This window comes from Carettochelys insculpta, chromosome 2, assembly GCF_033958435.1.
Source record: "Carettochelys insculpta isolate YL-2023 chromosome 2, ASM3395843v1, whole genome shotgun sequence".
Classification (NCBI taxonomy): domain Eukaryota; kingdom Metazoa; phylum Chordata; order Testudines; family Carettochelyidae; genus Carettochelys; species Carettochelys insculpta.
The window spans coordinates 242,328,720-242,351,612 of record NC_134138.1 but is presented as its reverse complement, the minus strand read 5'-3'; the positions used below and the strand labels follow the sequence as shown (position 1 = coordinate 242,351,612).

At 44.4% G+C, this 22,893-nt stretch overlaps 1 protein-coding gene across 1 annotated transcript in view; it reads right to left on the bottom strand.

Moving 5' to 3' along the window:
- The window catches only part of MALRD1 (MAM and LDL receptor class A domain containing 1), a 532,671-nt gene that overhangs the window by 59,806 nt on the left and 449,972 nt on the right, over positions 1–22,893 (bottom strand). Inside the window, exons 35-37 of the mRNA XM_074985504.1 lie at positions 12,542–12,817; positions 3,610–3,735; positions 876–942 (exon numbers count right to left, since the gene is read on the bottom strand). Coding sequence (XP_074841605.1) covers positions 876–942; positions 3,610–3,735; positions 12,542–12,817 — 469 coding nt within the window. The remainder of the gene's footprint in view (positions 1–875; positions 943–3,609; positions 3,736–12,541; positions 12,818–22,893) is intronic.

The window sequence follows — 22,893 nt, the reverse complement described above, 5'->3', positions numbered from 1 at the left end:
CTTAATTCTTTTGTTGCATTCACCCATGACAGAGACTTAGGAAGTGCACCAAGCAGACAAAGCCACCCTCAGCTTTCATCCTGATTAGAGGGCTAGACTTTTGTTTTGCCTCTTAGTTTAAGCAGCCACACCAAACTCACTCTCTTAATACTGAGGAAGCAGGTCTTTGCCCATGAAAGTTTATCCTCCAAAATATCTGTTACTCTATAAGGTGCCACAGGATTTCTTGCTGTTCTCTTAATACCATATCTGTTAATAGTCTATTTGGCTAGCTGGTAGTCCAGCCTATGCTGAAAATACAGAAAAACAGTGGTCATGCCAAACAAAAAACGATTGCTTTCCAGAAGCTGGGAGAATTCACAATTTGCTTCCCTGGTTTGCACTGCAATATTTACCACTGCTTTAACTTGTTCTTCGACATGAGTCGAAAAGCAGAAGCTAAAAACATACAATAAGTAATGTTATGCCAAAGAAGCATCACAACATGACCCTCTCTGACTGTTCCTTGAGATGCGTGGTATGTCTGTTTTAAACAAGACATTTTTTTTACAATGATATGTTCTTTTAAATGCTGCTGTGCAATAGACAGAAGTGTTAGGAGTTGAAAAACAAACCAAACCAAATCAAAACAAAACCAGGCCATCCTAACTAATACAGGACAAATTAAAGTCATGGAAAATTCTGCTTCTTAGCTAATATTCTTCACAAAATACCCTCATGATTTGTTGGCCTCTTGTTCACTCAGGCACTGTAAATGAGAATACTGAAAACTCATGCCATGTAAATTTACTCTTCAGAAATACATTTCCATTGATATTTCTAATTATAGAGAACAAAATAAATTCTTCTCAAAAGACTAAGGGAATAAAGCTTACTGGCATAAAGGGACAGATTTTTTGATGATACATGTTCCTCCATTTTTGCAATATCCTTCAGGACAACCTAGGAAAATATCAGTAAAAAAAGGTAATTAGATTAAGGAAGACGTAATAGAAATTAGTCCATTCTTTCTGATCTTTCCTACATCAGATCAGGGTGAATACTCACAGCTCTCATTTAGTAAATTTGGTGTTTTGGGTGCTGAGCATTTCTGAAGACCAGCACTGTAGGCCCTGACACAGTAACATGCTTGGTCACATGTCTATTCTAAACATTTTAGTTCCTCCATCAATGTTAATAGCACTATTTGTACTTAAACTAATCCCTGTGTTTTGCTAGATCTAGTGGGGCTTCTGTTACTTACTGGAACCTTCTGCTGTTAAAATATTAAGATTCCCAAAACTAAACAATAGATGAAAGAAAAAGCAGTCCTGTAGCTCCTTAGACTAAGAATTTTATTTATTAGATAATGAATTTTCATGGGTAACATGCACATTAATCTTTAAGGTGCTACAGGACTGCTTGATTTTTTTTGTGAAGCTGCAATCCAACATAGCCACCCCTTTGAATAGATAAAAGAGTTAGCTTAGAGCGCTGAATTTCTGAGATTGATTTAGTGCCTGTATCTGATATTCACATTAATAGTTTAAATGGAAGAATGAGATAAGAACAGATGTTTACCATCTGCTGTGTGACCAGCGTTTTCATTAAAGACTCCTCACAGATATATTTTCAGACATCTCAAGGGAAATCAATCTTAATAGAATAAGAAGTTTAAGAAGAAAGCCATGCCAAGTCGAGTATTGTTATGGACTTTTGGCTCACCTTGGGTATTTGGTAGGCATGAGGTCACTTTAAAGTCCTATATATATTAACATTGTCAGATTTAATTTAAAATATTAATTCACCTAAATGCCCTAAACACCAAAAAACAAAGCCCAGAGTTTTTGAAAGTAACAAAATAGTTTTTACAAATATTTGTTTAGTCCATTGGCCCATTATAATTAGTATTTGTCTTTACTATTTTATTATTATTGAATATTCCCCCACATTATAGATATAAAGGCAGTGCTTCCTCCTCTAAACTTTCAAATTAGTCTGCTGTATGCCCATGGCAATTCTTATAACAGTAAAACAATTTAAAGGCTACTATCCTGCCAATCTCTGTTCATTCATAACTTTATTGAAGTGAATGGTCTCCTCAACTTTAATGAACTAGTCTCTGAAGCAAAGTCAAGTAAGTGACTAAGTTTTGCAGAATCATAGGCAAAATTATTTCTTCATGTTATGTACAGTGAATTTAATGGGCCTCCTTATGTGAGTAAAGTTACATGAATGCCTAAGATCCTAACTTTTACATATAATTTTCATTTCACACACTGACTAATTCCTTAGAAGTTTGTAGGATTCAGCTCCTAATGACAGAACTTCCCTTGGTTTCAAAATGTATTTCAAAATAACATTAGAAACTATCTGCCATTAATAATTGTTCAATTGCTCAGATAAGAATATTGCAGTTTTATTAGAACCCATACCATTGCTCTGATTGTGCAATTAGCAGGATATGGCATGCAGTGTGGCCACACTCCTACACATTTGTGGGTGCATTGCTAACACTTCATTAGGGTCTTGTCTGGACACAAGGGTCCAACTATGTTAGAATCAGCTACAGGATTTTGGCCACCTACTGGAATGGTGGAAAATGTTTGAGGGATTTCACTACTGTGCAGGGTCAGATAAAAGGAATACTATGGGCTGTATGCTGGAGATGTAAAAGAAAAAAGAATCAGATTAACTATTTCATTCAGATGCATGAATTTCCAGCAAGATAGTGTAGAAAGCAAATTATTCAAAAGATTTGTCTCCCCTCAAAAAGCAGAAGGAGGCCAGTTTTTACCACTATTCAGAACCTACTGTTTTATGTTTACCATCTCACAATCATCTACATTTAACTGGATAATGAATATTTCCCTTTCATTCAGAACATTCACTCAAAACATAAAAGAATTAGCAAAGATAGATTGCAACATCTATTTACCAAACATTTTATATTACTGTGAAGTTTTCATGCCAACATATTACTGTATTCTGTCTATCTATCTATCTATCTTATATTTGTAGCCCAAATTCTTCTCATAGGTGTTCAATCAGAAGTCAGTGGATGCTTCTTATTAAAACCTGGACACAGAACATAGCTCTGTGAGTTGAACACTTTGTATAATATATAAAAATGTTCTAAAGTTGCTTTTTATTAGCTATATAGCTGTTTCTGTTTTATCCATTTTTCCTGTTGTGTACTAAAAATTAAGCTTTGAAATATTTTTATTGTGCAAAGATGCATTCTCTATTACCTGTTTCAGGTCTCAGTCCTGCATATGCACCGTTCTTCACTTCAAGTGTATGGGAAATTCTAGGGACCCCCACATTTTCATTTCACTTTACTGGGACTACTCACATAATTAAAATCAAGCCTAAATGTTTGCAGGAGAGAGGTTTTACTATCATTCCACACATATACTTAAAATACTTGCTCTTCAAACAGCCACTTTTTAATTTTTTCTTTCACTATCCTTTCTATAAAAATAACATAATGTCTCAAAATTCATCCATGGTGTAATCTGACTTGAATTTCAGCAGGATGAATTCATTCGATATTGTGCACCATTTCCAGGTTAAATAAAAAACTCTTTATATTTCAAAAAAATTATATTTTGATGTGACACTGACTACCTGAACAACTGGATTCATCGAGACTGAAATCAAAGCAGTCTGTAATACCATCACAGCGCTTGGAGACTGGAATACATGCATTAGTTGATGCACACAGTAAAGAACCATTGAAGCAGTCCTTTGTAGCTGGAACAAAGTAACAAGATGACATGGTCAGACACGTTTCTTTTATTCGGTGCTGAAACACTATTGAAAAACTATAGCAGCTTATTTGTGTCAGAGTATATAAATCTGGCTTGTCATTTCCATTATAAACTTCCATTTCACATGTGTGCAACTTAGACACGAAAAAAGACAGCTTATTTTGCTGAATCAAGCTTTTACCATGTAAATTCCTGAGAGAGGGATGTTTGTAATCGACTTTATTGGTGGAATAAAGTGCAATGCTCAGTGAAAATCCACACTTGGGCAGCAGAAAACATAATCAACCTGCCCACATAACTCAGTAATAAAAATAATTGAATTCATCCTTAAACATAGAACAGAAAATTACCGTAAGTGTAGTCCCATTTTGTTGCTAGAATGCAAACACTATATATGGTAGATGTAATAAAAGGAGAGAAAGGCTACATTAAAAATCTAAACATACAGACATTTGTCATGCTGAAGTATTCAGTTATTCTCTCTAAACCCGTCTAAAGGAATTACATCAGAGAAATCTTGACAGAATCACATAAACCTCCAGTTAATTCATTATGGCATCACTGATCTATAAGATGTACCCGGTGGTTCTGTATTCCCTCCCAGCATCTAACAGCATTTTGTCACTTTGAGAAACATTCTAGCTAATGAAATGTTCTGTCGCACTGTCCCTGAGCCATTTCTGAACATCCTGGCTTAAGGGATTGTGAGCTAAATTCTTCTCTCCATTTCACTTGCATAAAACAGGAGCAACACTCTGTTTTCACTTTAGTTAGACATATCACTGGTGTAACGGAGTGGAATTTGGCCCACATTTTAGTTTTATTACAAGCTTGAGAGAATTTAGGAATATTTTAAGTCTTCTAAATGACTGGATTATACCAAGCCAAAAGAAAATGCTGAATATAAAATATTGCATTTTGACCTTGTGATACAGATAATACATCAGATCCTGCCAACTCTTGCTAATGCAGGCAGTCTCTCAGACAGCAAGTAGACTCCTAGAAGGAGAGGCTCACAGGATCAGGCCCATAAATCTTACATGCTGACAATTTACCAAGGACTATAAATATACCCAAAATTACTAGTCATTTTAGGAAATCTTGGCCAGCTTTCCTCCTTTTGCATCTTAGGGATCATGTAACTTGTGTCATTTGCACACAAATACAAGGTTGAGTATATAACTGCAGTAATCAGTAGTAGTAAGCATCCTTCAGTCTGCATAGACTATGGATCGCGCCCTTTAAAGTTTCAATTGAGGACTTCATTTACAGCGTCTATTGTGACTATGAAGACCCACACGAGAGTGACAGTCCTTGCTGCATCTCTTGCAGATGTAGTGGGTGTCCGGCAAGTCCTTATTGTGCTTTCTGTGCGCTCGCTTCTCCTCTGCTAGCTGTCTGATCTTCATCTCACCCTTCTGAAGGCCCTTGTGTAACCCCTGCCTCCATCTGCTGCGGTCGTCTGCTAGTTCTTCCCAGTTGTCCAGCTCGATGTCTACCTCTCTGAGGTCTCTCTTGCAGACATCTTTGTAGCGCAACTGGGGGTGCCCGGGAGGTCTTTTGCCAGAGGCTAGCTCACCATACAGGATGTCTTTTGGAATCCTTCCATCATTCATCCTGTGGACATGGCCAAGCCAGCAGAGTCAACGCTGCCTGAGGCAGGTGTGCATGGTTGGGATTCCAGCTTGCTCAAGGACGGCAGTGTTGGTCACTCTGTCCTTCCATGATATTCCAAGGATGCACCTGAGGCAGCGCAAGTGGAAGACGTTCAGCCTCTTTTCCTGGCGGGCATACAGGGTCCAAGTCTCGCTGCCATAAAGGAGGGTGCTGAGGATGCAGGCTCTGTAGACTTGCATTTTGGTGTGAGTGTACAGCTTGTTATTCCACACTCTCTTGCTGAGTCTGGACAGAGTTGTGGCTGCTTTTCCGATCCTCCTATTTAGCTCAGTGTCCAATGACAGGGTGTCAGTGATGATGGACCCGAGGTAAACGAACTTGTGGATGACCTCTAACGTATAGTTGTCAATGCTGATTGATGGGGATTCAGCAACATCCTGACCGAGTATGTTTGTCTTCTTTAGGCTGATGGTAAGCCCAAAGTCCTTGCATGCTTTGGAGAACTGATCCAGCAGTTTTTGAATCTGGTCTTCTGTGTGAGACACTACAGCAGCATCGTCTGCGAACAGCATGTCTCTGATGAGGACTTCTCGCACCTTAGACTTAGCTTTCAGCCTTGCAAGGTTAAACAGTTTCCCATCAGATCTTGTGTGCAGCAAGATGCCCTCTGTTGAGGATCCAAAGGCATGCTTCAGAAGGAGTGTGAAGAAGACCCCGAACAATGTCGGAGCAAGCACGCATCCTTGTTTGACGCCACTCCTGATTCTGAAAGCATCCGAAAATGCGCCGTCATATTGGATGGTTCTTCTCATATCTTTGTGGAACGACTGGATCATCTTGAGTAACCGTGGAGGACAGCCTATCTTGTGGAGCAGTTTGAACAGCCCATCCCTGCTGACCAAGTCAAAGGCCTTGGTCAGGTCGATGAAGGCTATGTAGAGTGGCTTTCTCTGCTCCCTGCACTTCTCCTGCAGCTGCCTTAGAGAGAAGACCATGTCAACGGTAGACCTCTCTGCGCGGAATCCACACTGAGATTCGGGGTACACCCTCTCAGCAATCTTCTGGAGTCTGCCAAGGATGACACGAGCGAACAGTTTACCAGTGACGCTTAGGAGGGAGATTCCACGGTAGTTGTTGCAGTCGCTTCTGTCTCCTTTGTTCTTGTACAACGTTACAATGTTAGCGTCATGCATATCCTGTGGAACCTCACCCTCTTTCCAGCACAGGCACAGTAGCTCATGTAGGGGTTCCAGGAGTGTGTCTGCGGCACATTTGATTACCTCTGGTGGTATACCATCCTGACCAGGAGCCTTTCCTGCTGCAGTGCTGTCGATGGGTCTCTTCAGTTCATCCACAGTTGGTTCTTGATCCAGTTCGTCCATTACTGGTAGGAGCTCAACGGCATCGAGGGCTGCGTCAACCACAACGTTCTCGCGTGAGTACAGCTCAGAGTAGTGCTCAACCCAGCAGTCCATCTGTTTGGCTTTGTCAGCAATGACTTCACCAGATTTGGATTTCAGAGGTGCCATCTTGTTCTGGGTGGGTCCTAATGCCTTCTTCATACCCTCGTACATTCCTCTGAGATTACCAAAGTTGGCACAGGTCTGGATGCTGCTGCATAGCTGGAGCCAGTGGTTGTTGGCACAGCGCCTGGCTGTCTGCTGTACTGTTCTTCTGGCCTCTCTAAGTGCTTGCTGGGTACTCTGGCTCGGTGAGCGTTTGTACTCCAGGAGTGCAGCGCGCTTCTTTTCAATGACTGGAATCATCTCATTGGAGTTAGCTTCGAACCAGTTGTTCATGTTTCTAGCTCTTCTTCCAAACACCGACAAGGCCGTGTTGTAAACTGTATCCCTCAGATGTTGTCATTTGGATGTCGCATCGGCACCCCCAGGGCCTCTGCGCAGATTTTCCTGGAGGGTCTCTCTGAACTTTTCAGCTTTCTCTGAGTTTGCCGTCTTTCTGGCGTCAATGCGGGGCCTTCCAGCAGGTTTACAGCGGTACAGATTCTTGGGTCTCAGCTTGAGCTTGGAGCAAACTAGCGAGTGATCTGTATCACAGTCAGCACTATGATAGCTGCGTGTCAGAAGGACGTTTTTGAGGTTATTACACCTAGTGATGACCACATCTAGTTGATGCCAGTGCTTCGAGCGTGGGTGTCTCCATGACACTCTGCAGTAATCAGTAATTGTATCGAAAAAACAGAGTGAAACAGCATACAGCCTGGAGAATTTGACTTTATTAAAAAGTCAAGACTTTAATCACAGCAATTTCAAATTATATCCCTTAGAGTGTTTGTATCTGATTTTTCTTACATATCTATTTTAAAGATGCTCCATGTAAGGATATGTGGTATTGCTTAAGTTGTTTAATGCACACCACAATAAATCTAGCAACTCAGTACCTGGGCTACAGCTAAGCTACAGCTTGTGTTGGGGAGACAAATGTGGCATAGAAACATTGGTGCTTCCCCCAGTCTTGAGACTGGCCAACTGCTAAATAACTTTGGGCTGAAGCTCTACTTTGTACAGGGCATCATTAGCCCCAAGGGCTGTTTTAATAGCTGGGGATTTTTGGGGTATAGAGCTGACTTGGATATGTCCTTCTTACCCCAGTTAACCTCTTTCGCCTCCCTGCACTGGAGAGAGCGGTGAAGAAGTTGTTTGAGTGGTTCTGCATCACCCTAACATTCCCCATTCCAACCGGGTAGATCTGTTTCACGACTTCATTGCAGTGCTGCAGTTGGGTTAAGAACAGCAACATGGCTGAGCTATCAGTGCAGGGATAACTAACTTTTAGAAGTCTGTGACTTTGAAACACTGGTATTTCTACTTTAATGGTGCATTAATACTTTGGATGCTATCAATGCACTTTGTCATTCACACAACTGCAGTGTGTTGTGGAAGAGCTATAATTTAGTATCTAGAATGTGAGAAGACCAAAAAATAAAGATGCAGATGCCAAATGCAGAGATTAAACTAGGTGCAAAGGTGCATTCAGATCTGCACCCAAAACTCATTCTGCAGGTACAAATGAAGCCTGGAAAAAGAAAGACAGACAGACCCTTTTAGAAAATGTACAATTTTAACATGTATTATGTCTTCGGAAGTTTATAGGTGCACCTCACAGATCCATTTTATTGCACTGTAGCAAGATGAGAAATCATTTCTTATTCACTGCTGTTAGCACTGAAGTCAGAATCATTTGGGGCACCTATAAAGTAATGCACATGCCCCTCAGGTCTTTATTTTATATGCTTTCCATTTTAGATCAATCACTTTACAAAAAAATAAAATAAAAAACCTGCTGAGATAAAAAGCCCTTTACTAGAATTGGCAGTAACAGAAGGGCTAGCTAAGTAGGGTATTTACAAAGGCAATGTAACCTCAAGTTTCTGTTGTAAAGAGCAGCCCAGAATAAAATCCATCACATTACGTATAGTACAACATTAACATGAAACTATGCAAGCAACTGTTCAGTGACCTCTGCAGGAAATTTCTTTCTACATAAATCTTTAAATCATACATGGAAATATTTTTGTGGTAGTGATGGCGGTTCCACCAGAGATGTGACTAATGCATTTGTGTTTGTTTTTCTTTCCTGTGGCCTTTTTCAGGATTTATACTTTATCTCTACCGAACACATTTTGCCAAACTGTCTTCATCCTGGGAGATGATGCTATCGCTTGATACAATCTGGGACTCTGAAACAGGATGAGCATTTTTATGGCCTACTGTTTGTACATCCAGGGAAATGAAATTGTGAAGAGAAACAGTGCATGTGAAATGACAGGAGAATAGGGCCTGATCCAAAACCCACTGAAGTTGGTGGGAGTCTTTGCATTGACTGCAATCCTTTGGATAAAGCCTTTCAAAAAGAATAGCAAAGAAACTTAATTTAAAGAGACAGAACTGTAGTTATTCATTGGAAGAAGCTGATAAAACAGAATTCAATGGAGCAGAAGAAAATGTTTACTGTTAGAAATGATCTAGCCCAAAAGAATGACACTGCTAGCCATTGAAGCTTAACTGCACTCTAATACTTTCGTATAAGCGTTAAGCAGAGAAATTCAAATTCAAAAGTCACAGAAATCTTCTAAAACATCACCTGATCTGTACTGTTATGATTAGATTACATGCAGACTGTGATTACTTGCATCAATAGCATTCAGTTATTTTATAATACACACAGACCTTTATTGGACACCCAAGTTTTTTTAATGTAGGCATTTGTAAGGTACTTGTTTCTCTTTCCCCCTTCTGATTTTCCTTTGCTGAGAAATGTTCATCGTATCTGATATGTCAAAAGCAGGCAGCAAGAGAAGATGAATGCTGCAAAGCCCTCATAGACTGCCAACAGCAAAGAAAGAAAAGTGCAGGAGATTAACCACCCTTGTGTCCAGTTGCCACGTACCACCAACTACCACCTCAGTCATGATCTCGAGAAAGACAATGCCAACTGTCACTGGCAGTAATATATTGTTAACTACTATCTTGTAGCAATATAACTAACTTCTTGAATAGATATGTGATAATAGGTTTGACTAGGTTTCCAGCCCACACAAAAATCCTGGGTTTAAGATCTCTGCTGCTCTGCATAGAGCTGTTTGTTCTTTGAAAATGTCAGGAATTACTTTGCTTCCCTTCCAAGGTGTTGCTTTAGGATCAAAAGATGCTGAAGTAATATTTCAAGAGCGTTGGAACTAGTAGTGGGAGACATGCGATCCTAGGAGCACATAAATGGCCTGTTAGATTGGAATTAGGATATGAGGACATAATGAGATAACCTAGGAAATGTTGGGGATAAGTCTAGGACAGAAGGATGTGGCTGAGGATTGAGCATGGGGACTTCTGGCACAGTCAATGAAGCAGGCAATGTTCTAAACATGGGAACATCCTGGAGCTTGTGCTTTCATTGATTCAAGTTTAAATATTCTATGAAAACAGAAGGCTCAATTTTCAGCTCATCTTCACAGGAAAGTTCTGCCACATGGTTTGTAAAATCAGTTGTTGAAGACCTCATGCACGTACACAGTAGCTGATTGTGTTACCTACAGTATGTGAATATTTGCCTGCATGGAGAACATATGAGTGGAGATGACTGAAAAATCGAATTTCCATCGAGCAGGAAAATCTAGTATTACAATATTTATTTTTTGGTCTGTAATGAAATATTTGCTTTCAGTTTGTCAGCCTGGAATGAAACATATTGGATTGGGCAGCATTAATCTTTGTGTCCACCTGAGCCACTTTCATGGCAGATGCAGTTTCAGGTCCCTTATGCTTCCATTCTTTTCCTGTGGAGCCAGGACTCAGGTTGCTATTATACAGCATAAAATTTGCTCTTTAAACTTTAGTAAGGTCAAAAGTGTTTCTTGGAATACCGAATGGGCAGAATGGCAGAGCTCTGAATGTGTCATACTGTAAATATGCATGAGGCAACACAGCTGAGTGGTCAAAGAACAAAAGCAGAAATGCTTCCAATTATGACTATTAAGAGTTCCTTAAAAGCATTTGTCACCATGGTTACTCTATGGTGAATCACAGTATTATCTACTCCCTGATTGATTAACAAAATACTATCCCTTTCTATACCTTAATGTAGCAAAGGAAATTTCTTTGTGGCCCATTTCCAGTGTGCACACTACTCATGTTGACTCAGAAATTCCCTCAGAATATATTTCCAGTTCTGTATGCCCATTCATCATTGTCCTGTGCTTAACACCAGCCCCACCACCAGTTTTTTAGATGTAGGGAGGATCTACTCCTCCTTGATGGAACTTGTAAAGTGGCAGCCTCCTAGGTTGCTCTGTTTCAGCCACTCAGTTTAACACTACCATCACTCTTCTTGTTGGCTACTTCCTCGCACATCTTGAGGCAGCTACTGTGGAGGATATCGATTTAGTATTGCTCCTTCTGCCCTTGCCTTAGAAACACTAGATGTTCCTTTATGTGACACCACACAGGGGCAATATCCTGCCTCAAACAGAGTTAGTAAGCATCTCCCAGGACCTCCACAACTGCCAGGGGGATATGGCTCTTACACAGAAAGAAACGGACGATACCATGGGTGTGAGGGACGAAACATTAGCGTCCATGCTCCATACCACTAGTCCTTTACTGGGCCATGATTCATGACCCAACCTTGGGGAAAGCAGTATGAGGAATGAGAAGGAATGGGTCTGGAATGCTCCTTTTCTACAGGTCTCCCCCCTTTTATGTCACATGACTGTTTTTACAGAGTTTTTCTGCACTCTGCTCCAGAAATGGGTTGCGTATTTGTTCTTCAACTCTACTTCATTACTTGCCTGACCAGTGGCGAGAGGTTGCCACCACCAACACTCCACTCCAAAAAAGAGTTAACCCCCTACGGGCTGGAAATCAGGTACCATGATACAATGTGACCCCAGTGACACCAGTATATTATCTCATCAGAAAATGAACCCCCATAATGACTCTCAAAGAGATTAGCATTGTTGTATTTGGCTTTGGTCAAAATATTACTTCCCCATATACACCTAAATTTCAAGCTAGAATATTACTACAACAGCAGGTTTTGGATTTCTTAAATTTTGGATGCTATGCTACCATAACACGAAGGTCACTGAATTCACTGAATTCTCTTCTATTAAAGTACCTGTTGTTTAACATTCAGATTAATTTGCTTTATAACTGCTGTACTACTTTTAAACAAAATAGAAAAACAGGACACATTTACATGACAATAAAATGATTTGCAGAATTGGGCTCATCTCAAATGATCATATATGAGATGTAGATACAAAAGAAATGTTACATTCTTGGCTACAGACTCATACTAACTTATCTGGACTTGGATTTTTTTCAAGTAGACTACGTATACACTAGCACAAATCTTCAAAATGACCATGCAAATAGCCATTTTGAAGATTACTAATGAGGCGCTGAAATGCATATTCAGCGCCTCACTAGCATGGCATCAGCCACGGCTCTTCGAAATTGTTACGTTTCACTCCTGCTTGGCTCTTCCAGACAGGAGGGTCCTTTTCGAAAGGATCCCAGGAACTTCAAAATCCCCTTACTCCTATCTGCTGATTTGTGCTAGTGTAGACACTTCTGTAGAGTTCTATTGTTTTTTTAATCACATTATGAAAATAAATTTGAATGGGTATAACTACATCACTACTTGTAACTTACGACAAACAGCTTCATCTTCATTAAACTGGCAGTCGGACACACCGTCACATCTCAAGAGTGAGGGGATACAACCTTTGTTAGTACACAGGAACTCTGTTTCCTTACAAAGCCACGGTGAAGCAGTCGTAGGGATCTCAGTAGGACAACTCATTTCATCACTTCCGTCTGTACAGTCTTCTATCCCATTACATTTTACACCAAGAGGTACACATTGCCGTACATATATGCAAGTAAACTGGTTAGTGCTGCATGTTGGAGGCTGTGGTTTGGCTGTTCCTAGACAGGTGAAATAAGACCAAGAAAGGAATATTTTTTTTTTCATGTCAGTCTTGACATTACAGTGTATCTTGACTTCTTAGCACTACCTGGAAGGCAATTCATTTTCCGGATTTAACACTTCTAATAAGCTTACACATTATTTATAAACACATTCTACCCTAAATATAGAGTTCACTATTCAAAAAATCTGTTTACCACTACCCTGTTTATTTTGCTGCAGTATTTTTTTGTAGAGTTGAATTGAATCATTTATTAGTATTGTTCTGTTTTTACTATGCTTGTGCAGGAAGCTTAATACAGAGGGGTTGCTAAAAGTTATTTCACCCTCTATTAGAAAAAGGTTTATGAATATTTTGGCAGCCATCAAGTTATAGTGCTCCTCTCTCAATACACTTAGCTATGTTTACACCAGCCCCTTCGTTTTGGAAGGGGCATGGTAATGAGTAAGTTGGGAAGATGTTAATGAGGTGCTTCCATGAATATGCAACACCTCATTAGCATAATGGCAGCTGCACACAATTCGAAAGTGACGCTTTGGAATTGTGTGCTGCCCGGGTAGACGGGGCCTTTTGAAAGGATGCCCTGGACTTTGAAAGCCCCTGCTTCCTAAAACCAAATAGGAAGAAGGGTCTTTAAAAGTCTGGTCTGTCCTTTTGGAAGGACCCCATCTACAGGGGGGGTGCACAATTCAAAAGCAGCACTTTCAAATTTCTGCAGCTGCCATTATGCTAATGAGGTGCTGCATATTCATGGCAGCATCTCATAAGCATCTTCCCAACTTGCTCATTATCATGGTCCTAGTGTAGACACGGCCTTACGGGATTAAAATAATAAGAAGGGTTATACAGCCCTCTAGATCAAGAAGAACATTTCACACAGAGAGCTTTTATCTATGCCAAGGTTTACTCTTAGACATCAACAAAATAGCATGTTTTTTTTTCAAGACAATAGCCAGGAAAATTATTTTGTTATTTCAATCTACTGCTTTGATTCTATAGCATACACTCATTAAATGGGGGAATTTAATAAAATGATGAACTGTATAATGTTTTTATGGGTACAATTCAATAATAGAAGCAATGAAAACTGGTATTTGGTTGGTTAACTTTTGGAGTAATCTAAGCTCTTGAACAACAGAGGGGCAGACAATATATTCATGTTACACTTTTTGATCCCAATGGTTAGTCAAAATTTAGGGGTCCAAAGTTTTGTTTTGATTAGGAAGAGAATTTGATGCAGGTTGGGCCTTTCTAATCTAGAATTCTCTCATCCAGCAACACCTGTAATCCAGCATGATTTTAGTTAGCTGGACGACTACTTATCATGGGTGTGGCCAAGTTACCTGTGGTCCAATAAAGTTTGTTTACAGCCTTCAGTCCTGTCTCAGTCTTCTGTGCTCTTATTTAGCTATAATTTACTACTAAATTATAAATGTCTTCTAAGATCCCAGTAAGCAGCAGAAATGTTGGCAACGTTGCTACACAATATTGACCTCCCGTGGTCCAGCAAATTCTCTTGTCCAGCTTGGGTCAGGTCCTGAGGGTGCCAGATTAGAGAGGTTCAACCTCTACTGGAGCCAGCTGTTTCTCTTACGCAACTCTGTTTATTTATAAAGATATGTGCAGAATCTTGTTCCCCTGAACACAATGGCTGTGTCTACACTACAGCTCCCTGTCAAAAGGATGGCTTTTGAAACTAAACATTGAAAGATGGCCTTTTGAAAGGGAGCGTCCACACCGGCAAACAGGGAGTGAAGGTCTGACTTGCCCATTTGAAAGGTTCCCACTGCACTTTCGAAAGAGAGTGTCCACACATCCCAGGGCACCCTTTCGAAAGGACAGGGCCAGGAAATGCCGCAGGAAGGGCCACATGGTGGATAAGCCCTTCCAGCGCTGCTGTCTGCCGCCTCTTTAAAGCACCCCCATCCCCGCCAAGCCTCAGCCTGCACACTCTGAGGGCCAGCTAGGTGTCCCAAGCCAGGCAGACTGAGAGGAAGTGGACGAGGCACCCCAGGACCCCATGAACCCCAAACAGCTCCCCACCATCAAGGCTGTGGCTGGTGCACTGGCCATGGTCCTGGCTGCAGTACAACAGTGACTCTGGGAGGCCACCCTGGTAGCCACCATTCTGGAGGCTGTCCTCAGGGTGCGATGCCCCCACCAGGCTCCCCAGGTCATCCGCTGCTTGTGGGGTTTCCCCACAATAAAACAAATGGTGGGACCAGCTGGTGCTGGACAACTGGGGTGATGATCAGTGGCTACAGAACTTCACGATGACCAAGGGGACATTCCTGGACCTGTGCCACTAGCTCACCCCAGCCCTCCAGCACCATGACACCTGCATGAGGCTGACACTCCCATTCCAGAAGAAGGCGGCAATCGCCCTCTGGAAACTGACCACCCCGGACAGTCCCCGATCCATCTGCCATCAGTTCAGGGTGGGCAGATCCACTGTTGAGGCCATCCTCAGCAAGGTAAGGCATGCCCTGGTCACACCCACACTGCTTGCGGAGGTCAGAGGAAGGGGACACCACACCAAGGGGCACAGTTGGGAACCAGGGGGGTGGTCCCTGCTGAGGACGGGGGTGGGGGTGGGGATGGGGACAGGCAGGCATGCAGACAGCAGGGGGTGGGTGCCCCAGGGAGGCCTGCACTGCAGGAAACTGGGGTGGGGATGGGCAGGCACACTGCACCCCACCCCACAGTCATGAGCATGTTCCCCCCATGCACTGCAGGTCATTCAGGCCACCAACAAGGCCCTCCTGTCTCATCTGATTGTCCTTGGGGACCTGGAAGACACCATCCAGGGTTTTGACAAGTTGGGCTTCTCAAACTGCTTTGGGGCCCCGGACAGCACACACATTGCCATCCAGGCCCTGGAGCACAGCAGTGGGCCCTATGTGAATCTATGTGGCCGAGGTAACCTTCATCCCCTGGCAGGAGCTTCCCATAGGGGACACCACAATGCCGCCCTGCATTGTGGCAGACATGGCCTAACCTCTGCAGGCCTAGCTGATGAGGTCATATACAGGACACATGCGGCCTAGCCAGGATGTTTTTAATGAGTGGCTCAACCAGGCCCACAATATGGTTGAGTGGATATATGACTGCTTAAAGGAGCACTTCAGATGCCTCCTCACCAGGCTGGAGGTGGGCCCCCAGAGTGTCCCAGTGGTAGCTGGGGCTGCTATACCCTGCACAACCTCATGGAGGCAAAACATGAGCCATTTGTGCAGGGGTTGGCTGCTGAGGGAGGGCGTGGGTATGAGCAGCCCTCTGCAGCCCTGTGCTGCCAGGCCAAGCAGGATGGGGCATGGGTATGGGAGGTCCTATGCCAGGCCTTTGCCTGGGGGCCACAGTGACCCCCACACCCTGCACACACACACACTCCACCACCACTCCCACACATGTACAGGGGACATGGGGTTAACCACAGCAGTAAACTGTTGACTTGCACTTTAGACCTGTCTGTGCCTCTGTGTACTCGAGGGAACTATATACAGGTGGGGGGGGGAACTGCAAACAGGGGACTTGGGGGGACTCTATACATGGGTGTGGCAGCCCCGGGAGGGTGGCCTGAGAGCCCCGGGAGGGCTGAGGTTCAGGGCAGGAGGCTTTACCCATTGACGGAGGTCGAAGACTGGTATTCCCCATCGTCAGTGCCCACCCCTAACCCTGTGTCCGGGGGCCCCATTGAGGCTGGGCCAGGGCCAGGAGCACGAGGACATAGGGGTGTGGTTGGGGTAAGGTCTCCACAGCCTCACTGGGGTTAGCATGGGGGAAGCAGGGAGTGGGGGACGTGTCCTCCTGGCTGGCCAGCTGCATGAGGCTGGCTCAAGAGAGGTGTGTTGGGACCAGGACAGCAAAGTCAGGCTCATGAGGAGGGTTGCTGAGGGGGAGTTGGGTGGGAAGTCAAAGGGTGGGAGGGTGGCAGGGGACCAGAGCAGGGTGGGAGTTGGAGGCAGGGAGCCTTGAAGGTGGCCAAGTGACTGGGGGATGGTGGGTTGGGGGCGGAAGGGGCAGGTGCAGAAGTTGCTTGTGATGGGGCGATGGCTGGGGCCAGGTAGCCAGTCATGGCCTGGGTCAGGGCATCCAGGTTGGCCACCACCTGGTTCCAGACCTGCCACTCCATGCTGAGCCACTCCCACAGCATGCTGGTGAGGTCCTGCAAAGCCACAGTGTGGGCAACGTCCTCCCTGCCCTGGTGGTCCTGGTGGATGGTTCGGTGGTGGCCCCATGCTGTCCCTGTTCGGGGTCCAGCCCGCTTCTCCTTGCCCTCGGCGGTGGGGCTGCCTGGGCCTAGGACAGGGCTGGTCCAGCTGCCAGCTGCTGGAGCTGTGGAGACAGAAGGGGAAAGAGGAACTGGCCATTAGTCCTGAACACTGGTCCCCGTGTCCCTGCACCACCTTCTCATCCCAGAGCCCCTGCAATGACCACATCCTGGAGTTTCCTGAATGGGTGCCATGAACACAGGCTCCCCTCCGGCTCCACCCGGTCCCTCCAAAGCCGTGCATCCAGTGGTGCTGTCCCAGCCACGTGGTGCTGAGTGCCGCGTGTTGGCCCTCCAAGGCCAGGGGAGGGGGCCTGTCCAGCCTCCACATGCACCGGGGACAGTGGCCATGTGGGTGGCCTACAGCCCCCCTGGGTTGGACTGAGAAACCCCTCCCTGCGCCCCAGGGTGACTGACATACATAGAACCTACCTGTGGGTCCCTCCAGAAACTCAGGTGAGGCACAGCTGGAGGGGGCACGGCTGGATGGGCCAGAAGGGACATTGATGATGAGGGCCTCCTCACTTGAGCCTGTCATTGCTGATGATTTCCGGCCTGCGGGGGCACCTGGTGCCAGCCACTGGTCCTGGGCAGTCCTCATCGTTGGTCACCATCTCTGGCTCTATCTGTGGTTTGTCTGTGGCCAGGATGGCAGCCGGGGGTCCTGCCTCCTTGGGCCCAAGGAGATGGTCAAGCTCCTTGAAGTAGGGGCAGCTGGTGGGCACCGCCTCTGACTGCCCAGCAGCACCCTGGGCCTTGCAATAGCCCTGGTGGAACTCCTTAACTTTGGACCTCACATGGTCCAGGGTGTAGGTGGGGTGACACTGGCCAGGGAGGCCCTTTGATAGCTGCTCAAATGCTGTGGCATTGCAGCTCTGGACCCCCATCTGGTGGAGGATCTCCTCATCCTCCCAGAGGAAAAGGAGATCCTGCAGCTTGGCCTCTGTCCAGGAGGGGTCCTGGCACTTCAGGGCCTGGTTCCCCTCCCAGGAGGACTCCCCTCTCTCCTTGGAGGGCTGCTGGGGTGGACAGGGGCCTGGGTTGCTGGCCATGGGGCTGGAGAGCATGCTGTTGTGCCTGGGGCATCGCAGCTGGCAGCAGACTGAGCGGCATCATGGGCTCCCTGCTGCCTGCATGCTCTCAGTTTCCTGCCTGAGGGTTTGTGGGAGCCTGCATCTTTAAATGTGGCTGGACGCCAGAGCCATAGACCTCCGTTTGTGCTGTGAGCAGCACCACCACCTACCGGCTGCCCGCTACCACGGCGGACTCCCTCTTTCAAAATAGCCATCTGCAGCATCTACACTTGCTCTGTTTCAAAATAGTCTTTTGACAGAAGGTGCTCTTCTCACCATGGGAATGGAGGACTGACTTTGACGGAACGGCCCCGTTCTTCTGATGTTAATTTCGAATGATCTTGGTGGGTGTGTAGATGTTCCATGGGGAATTCCAAAAGAAAGTCGTCTTTTGACCTCAATTTCGAATGCACTTGCTAACGTACACAGCTGCGTCTACACGTGCATGTTACTTCGAAGTAGCGGCACTAACTTCGAAATACCGCCCGTCACGTCTACACGCGTCGGGCGCTATTTCGAAGTTGAAATCGACGTTAGGCGGCGAGACGTCGAAGTCGCTAACCCCATGAGGGGATGGGAATAGCGCCCTACTTCGACGTTCAACATCGAAGTAGGGACGTGTAGACGATCCGCGTCCCGCAACATCGAAATAGCGGGGTCCTCCATGGCGGCCATCAGCTGGGGGGTTGAGAGATACTCTCTCTCCAGCCCTTGCGGGGCTCTGTGGTCACCGTGGGCAGCAGCCCTTAGCCCAGGGCTTCTGGCTGCTGCTGCTGCAGCTGGGGGTCCGTGCTGCATATACAGGGTCTGCAACTAGTTGTTGGCTCTGTGTATCTTGCACTGTTTAATGAAAGTGTGTCTGGGAGGGGCCCTTTAAGGGAGCGACTTGCTGTTGAGTCCGCCCCGTGACCCTGTCTGCAGCTGTGCCTGGCTCCCTTATTTCGATGTGTGCTACTTTGGCGTGTAGACGTTCCCTCGCTGTGCCTATTTCGATGTTGGGCTGCGCAACGTCGAAGTTGAACATCGACGTTGCCAGCCCTGGAGGACGTGTAGACGTATTCGATGTCTCAACATCGAAATAAGCTATTTCGAAGTTGGGTGCACGTGTAGACGTAGCCCACATGGCCAACATGTATTAAACAGCAGGAGATGGTTTCTTTGGACAGTTCCAAGCCTCTTTTGAGCCAGCATTTAGCCCAAAAGCTCTCTCCATCAGAGTCCCAGTGCTTCTTCTATGTCCTTGCTTTTCTGCTTTTCTTGTATAGACAGACACCTCCACCAAACAGTACCCAGTAAAACCTTGTTACCCACATATGCCATGTATGTTTTGGATGGAGCCTGCTATTGTTTCAATTATCAGGTTTCAAAAAGGAGCTGTCTGTTAATAATGAAAACTGGCTGTTACATGACAGTTTCCCTAAGGCATAACCCAATAATTAATATTTATTTCTGAAGCTGAAAGATACTGGAATCTACTTTCTGTGACTAATCACTCAAATAAATTTACTTCAGCATTGCTTGAGGTCCCTTCTTTGTTTTTGTTCTTTAGCAAATATTAGTGCAACAGAGTTTTAATGGCAAATATATTCATAGAATCCACATTTTTATATCTACATATGTAACTATTTGTGCTGGTATGCAACTACATGCCCCATTTGGAACTGGAAGTACACAATCATGCATCTGCAGAGACAAACAAAACAAAACACAATAACAAGAAAGGAAAAAAAATAGCAAATACAGTACATTACTGTATTACCTGTAAATGACTAAAAATATAAAGGGAAAGCAGCACTTTTCTTCTGCATAGTAAAGTTTCAGTGTTCAGCTGTAAATGTTTGAAAGAACAATTCTTACATTGTGTTCAGTATTATAAATGTTTCAGAGCTTCAAACACCATTTCCTAGGTGTTTGTAACTTTGAAGTTGCACATTATTACAGTAGCATCTATCTGGATAATCACAGCTAATCAGTATTTATTAAATAGACAATATAATTCATTGTAATCGGTTCCCAGAACTGACAAATTTGTAAAAAAAGTCACTGTGTTCTTTCAGATTTGAAGAAATTGCAATCATCCCGTTGATACTTTGCAATGAGGAAGAGTAGCTAAATACTTAGGGTCAATAATTGTTTGGAAATTATGATCCAGACTATTTGTTGTATTGTTTTTTCATAGAATCACAGAGCTAGAAGGGACTTCAGGAGGTCATCTAGTCCAGCCCCCTGCTTCAAGCAGGATCAACCCCCACTAAGTCATCCCAACCAGGACCTTGTCCAGCCGGGACTTAAAAATCTCAAGGGATGGAGAATCCACCACCTCTCTAGGCAACGCATTCCAATGCTTCACCACCCACCTGGTGAAGAAGTTTTTTCCTAATATCTAACCTACAACTCTCCCTCTTTAACTTCAGACCATTACTCCTTGTTCTGCCATCTGACACCACTGAGAACAGTTTCTCCCCCTCCTTTTTAGAGCTCCCCTTCAGGAAGTTGAAGGCTGCTATTAAATCACCTCTAAGTCTTCTCTTCTGTAAACTAAACTAGCCTAAATCCCTCAGCCTATCCTCATAGGTCTTGTGCTCCAGACCCTTAATCATTTTTGTTGCCCTTCGCTGAACCTGTTCCAGCAAATCCACAACCTTTTTATACTGGGGGGCCCAAAACTGGACACAATATTCCAGATGTGGCCTCACCAGTGCCGAATAAAGAGGAATAACTGCTTCTCTAGATCTGCTCGAAATGCTCCTCCTAATATACCCTAGTATGCCGTTAGCCTTCTTGGCTACAAGGGCACACTGTTTACTCATATCCAGCCTTTCATCCACCATAACTCCTGGGTCCCTTTTCATCGTACTGCTGCTGAGCCAGTCGGTCCCCAGACTGTAACAATGTTTGGGATTCTTCCGCCCCAGGTGCAGGACTCTACACTTCTCCTTATTGAACTGCATCAGATTTCTTTTGGCCCAGTCCTCCAATTTATCCAGGTCCCTCTGGATTCTCTCTCTACCCTCCAACATATCTACCTCTCCCCCTAGTTTTGTGTCAGCCGCAAACTTGCTGAGGGTGCAATCCAGTCCCTCATCCACGTCATTAATAAAGATGTTGAATAACACCCGCCGCAGAACCAAGCCTTGCAGCACTCCGCTTGAAACAGACCGCCATCCAGATGTTGAGCCATTGACCACTACCCGTTGGGCCAGACCATCAAGCCAGCTTTCTATCCATCTTATAGTCCAAGGATCCAATCCATATTTCCTTAACTTATGGACAAAAATGTTGTGGGAGACCATACCAAAAGCCTTGCTGAAGTCAAGGTATATCACATCCACAGACTTCCCCATGTCCACAGAGCTTGTTACCTCATCATAGAAACTAATCAGATTGGTCAGGCAGGACTTGCCCCTGGTGAATCCATGTTGGCTACTTTTGATCACTTTCCCCTCTTCCAAGTGCTCCAAAATGGATTCCTTGAGGAGTCCCTCCATTATTTTTCCAGGGATTGAGGTAAGGCTGACAGGTCTATAGTTCTCTGGATTGTCCTTCTTTCCTTTTTAAAAGATGGGCACTACGTTTGCCTTCTCCCAGTCATCTGGTATCTCCCCCAATTTCCAAGAGTCTTCAAGGATAATGGCCAAAGGTTCAGCAATGACCTCTGCCAATTCCCTCAGTACCCTGGGGTGCATTAAATCCAGACCCATGGACTTGTGCACATCTAGTTTTTCTAGATAGCTCAGAACTTGTTCTTTCCCCACAGATGGCTGCCCTCCACCTTCCCACACTGCATTGTCTAGGACCGTCATGGGGAAGTTGACTTTGTCCGTGAAGACTGAGACAAAAAAAACATTGAGTACTTCAACTTTTCCTGCATCATCTGTCACTAGGTTACCTCCCTCATCCAGTAATGGCCGCACACCTTCTCTGATAACCTGTTTATTGTTCACATGCCTGTAGGAACCCTTCTTGTTACTCTTCACATCCCTTGCCAGCTGCAGTTCCAATTGTGCTTTCACTTTCCTGATTACTGCCTGGCATTCTCCAGCCATATGTGGCAACAGAGCAGAAAGGAATTTTTTGTGATTCCCTGATACTCCAGCTGCTTTCGCTCCAGCCAGGGTCATGGTGGAATTGACAGAAACCTCAAGGTTGCTCTTTACTGCCAAATGGTACTATCCGGTATACTCTGATCATGTCCCATGTTTGCTTGCACACATGCCATGCACCAGTGTCATGTCTACACTACAAAAATAACTTCAAAGTGGCTTACTTTGAAGTACATCTTTGAAGTAACAGACTTCGAAGCTGAGCGTCTACACACATCCTACTTCGAAGTTAAACTTCGAAGTAGGGGACTATTCCATTCCCGGGAATGGAGTAAGGACTTTGAAGTTGGGCTCCCTTGGTTAACTTCAAATTAAAGGAAAATGTGTGTAGATACTCTGCAGGCTACTGTGAAGTAGCCCCTAACTTCCAAGTTAACTTTGAAGTTAGTTCCTAGTGTAGATGCATCCCAGGATTCTTGGAGGGGGTCACCTGATTATGCAAATTCTATGTTGCTATCCAAGCTACCCACATTGGAAAGATGTGTCTGAATTACAGAGCCTTTGTACTGCATGAGTACAAATGTAAATAGAGAAGATAAGATCAAGGTAGAGAATTTAGCTCTGTATGTTCAATTCTCTTTATAAAATCATAGAACACTAGAACTGGAAGGAACTCAAGAGATCATCA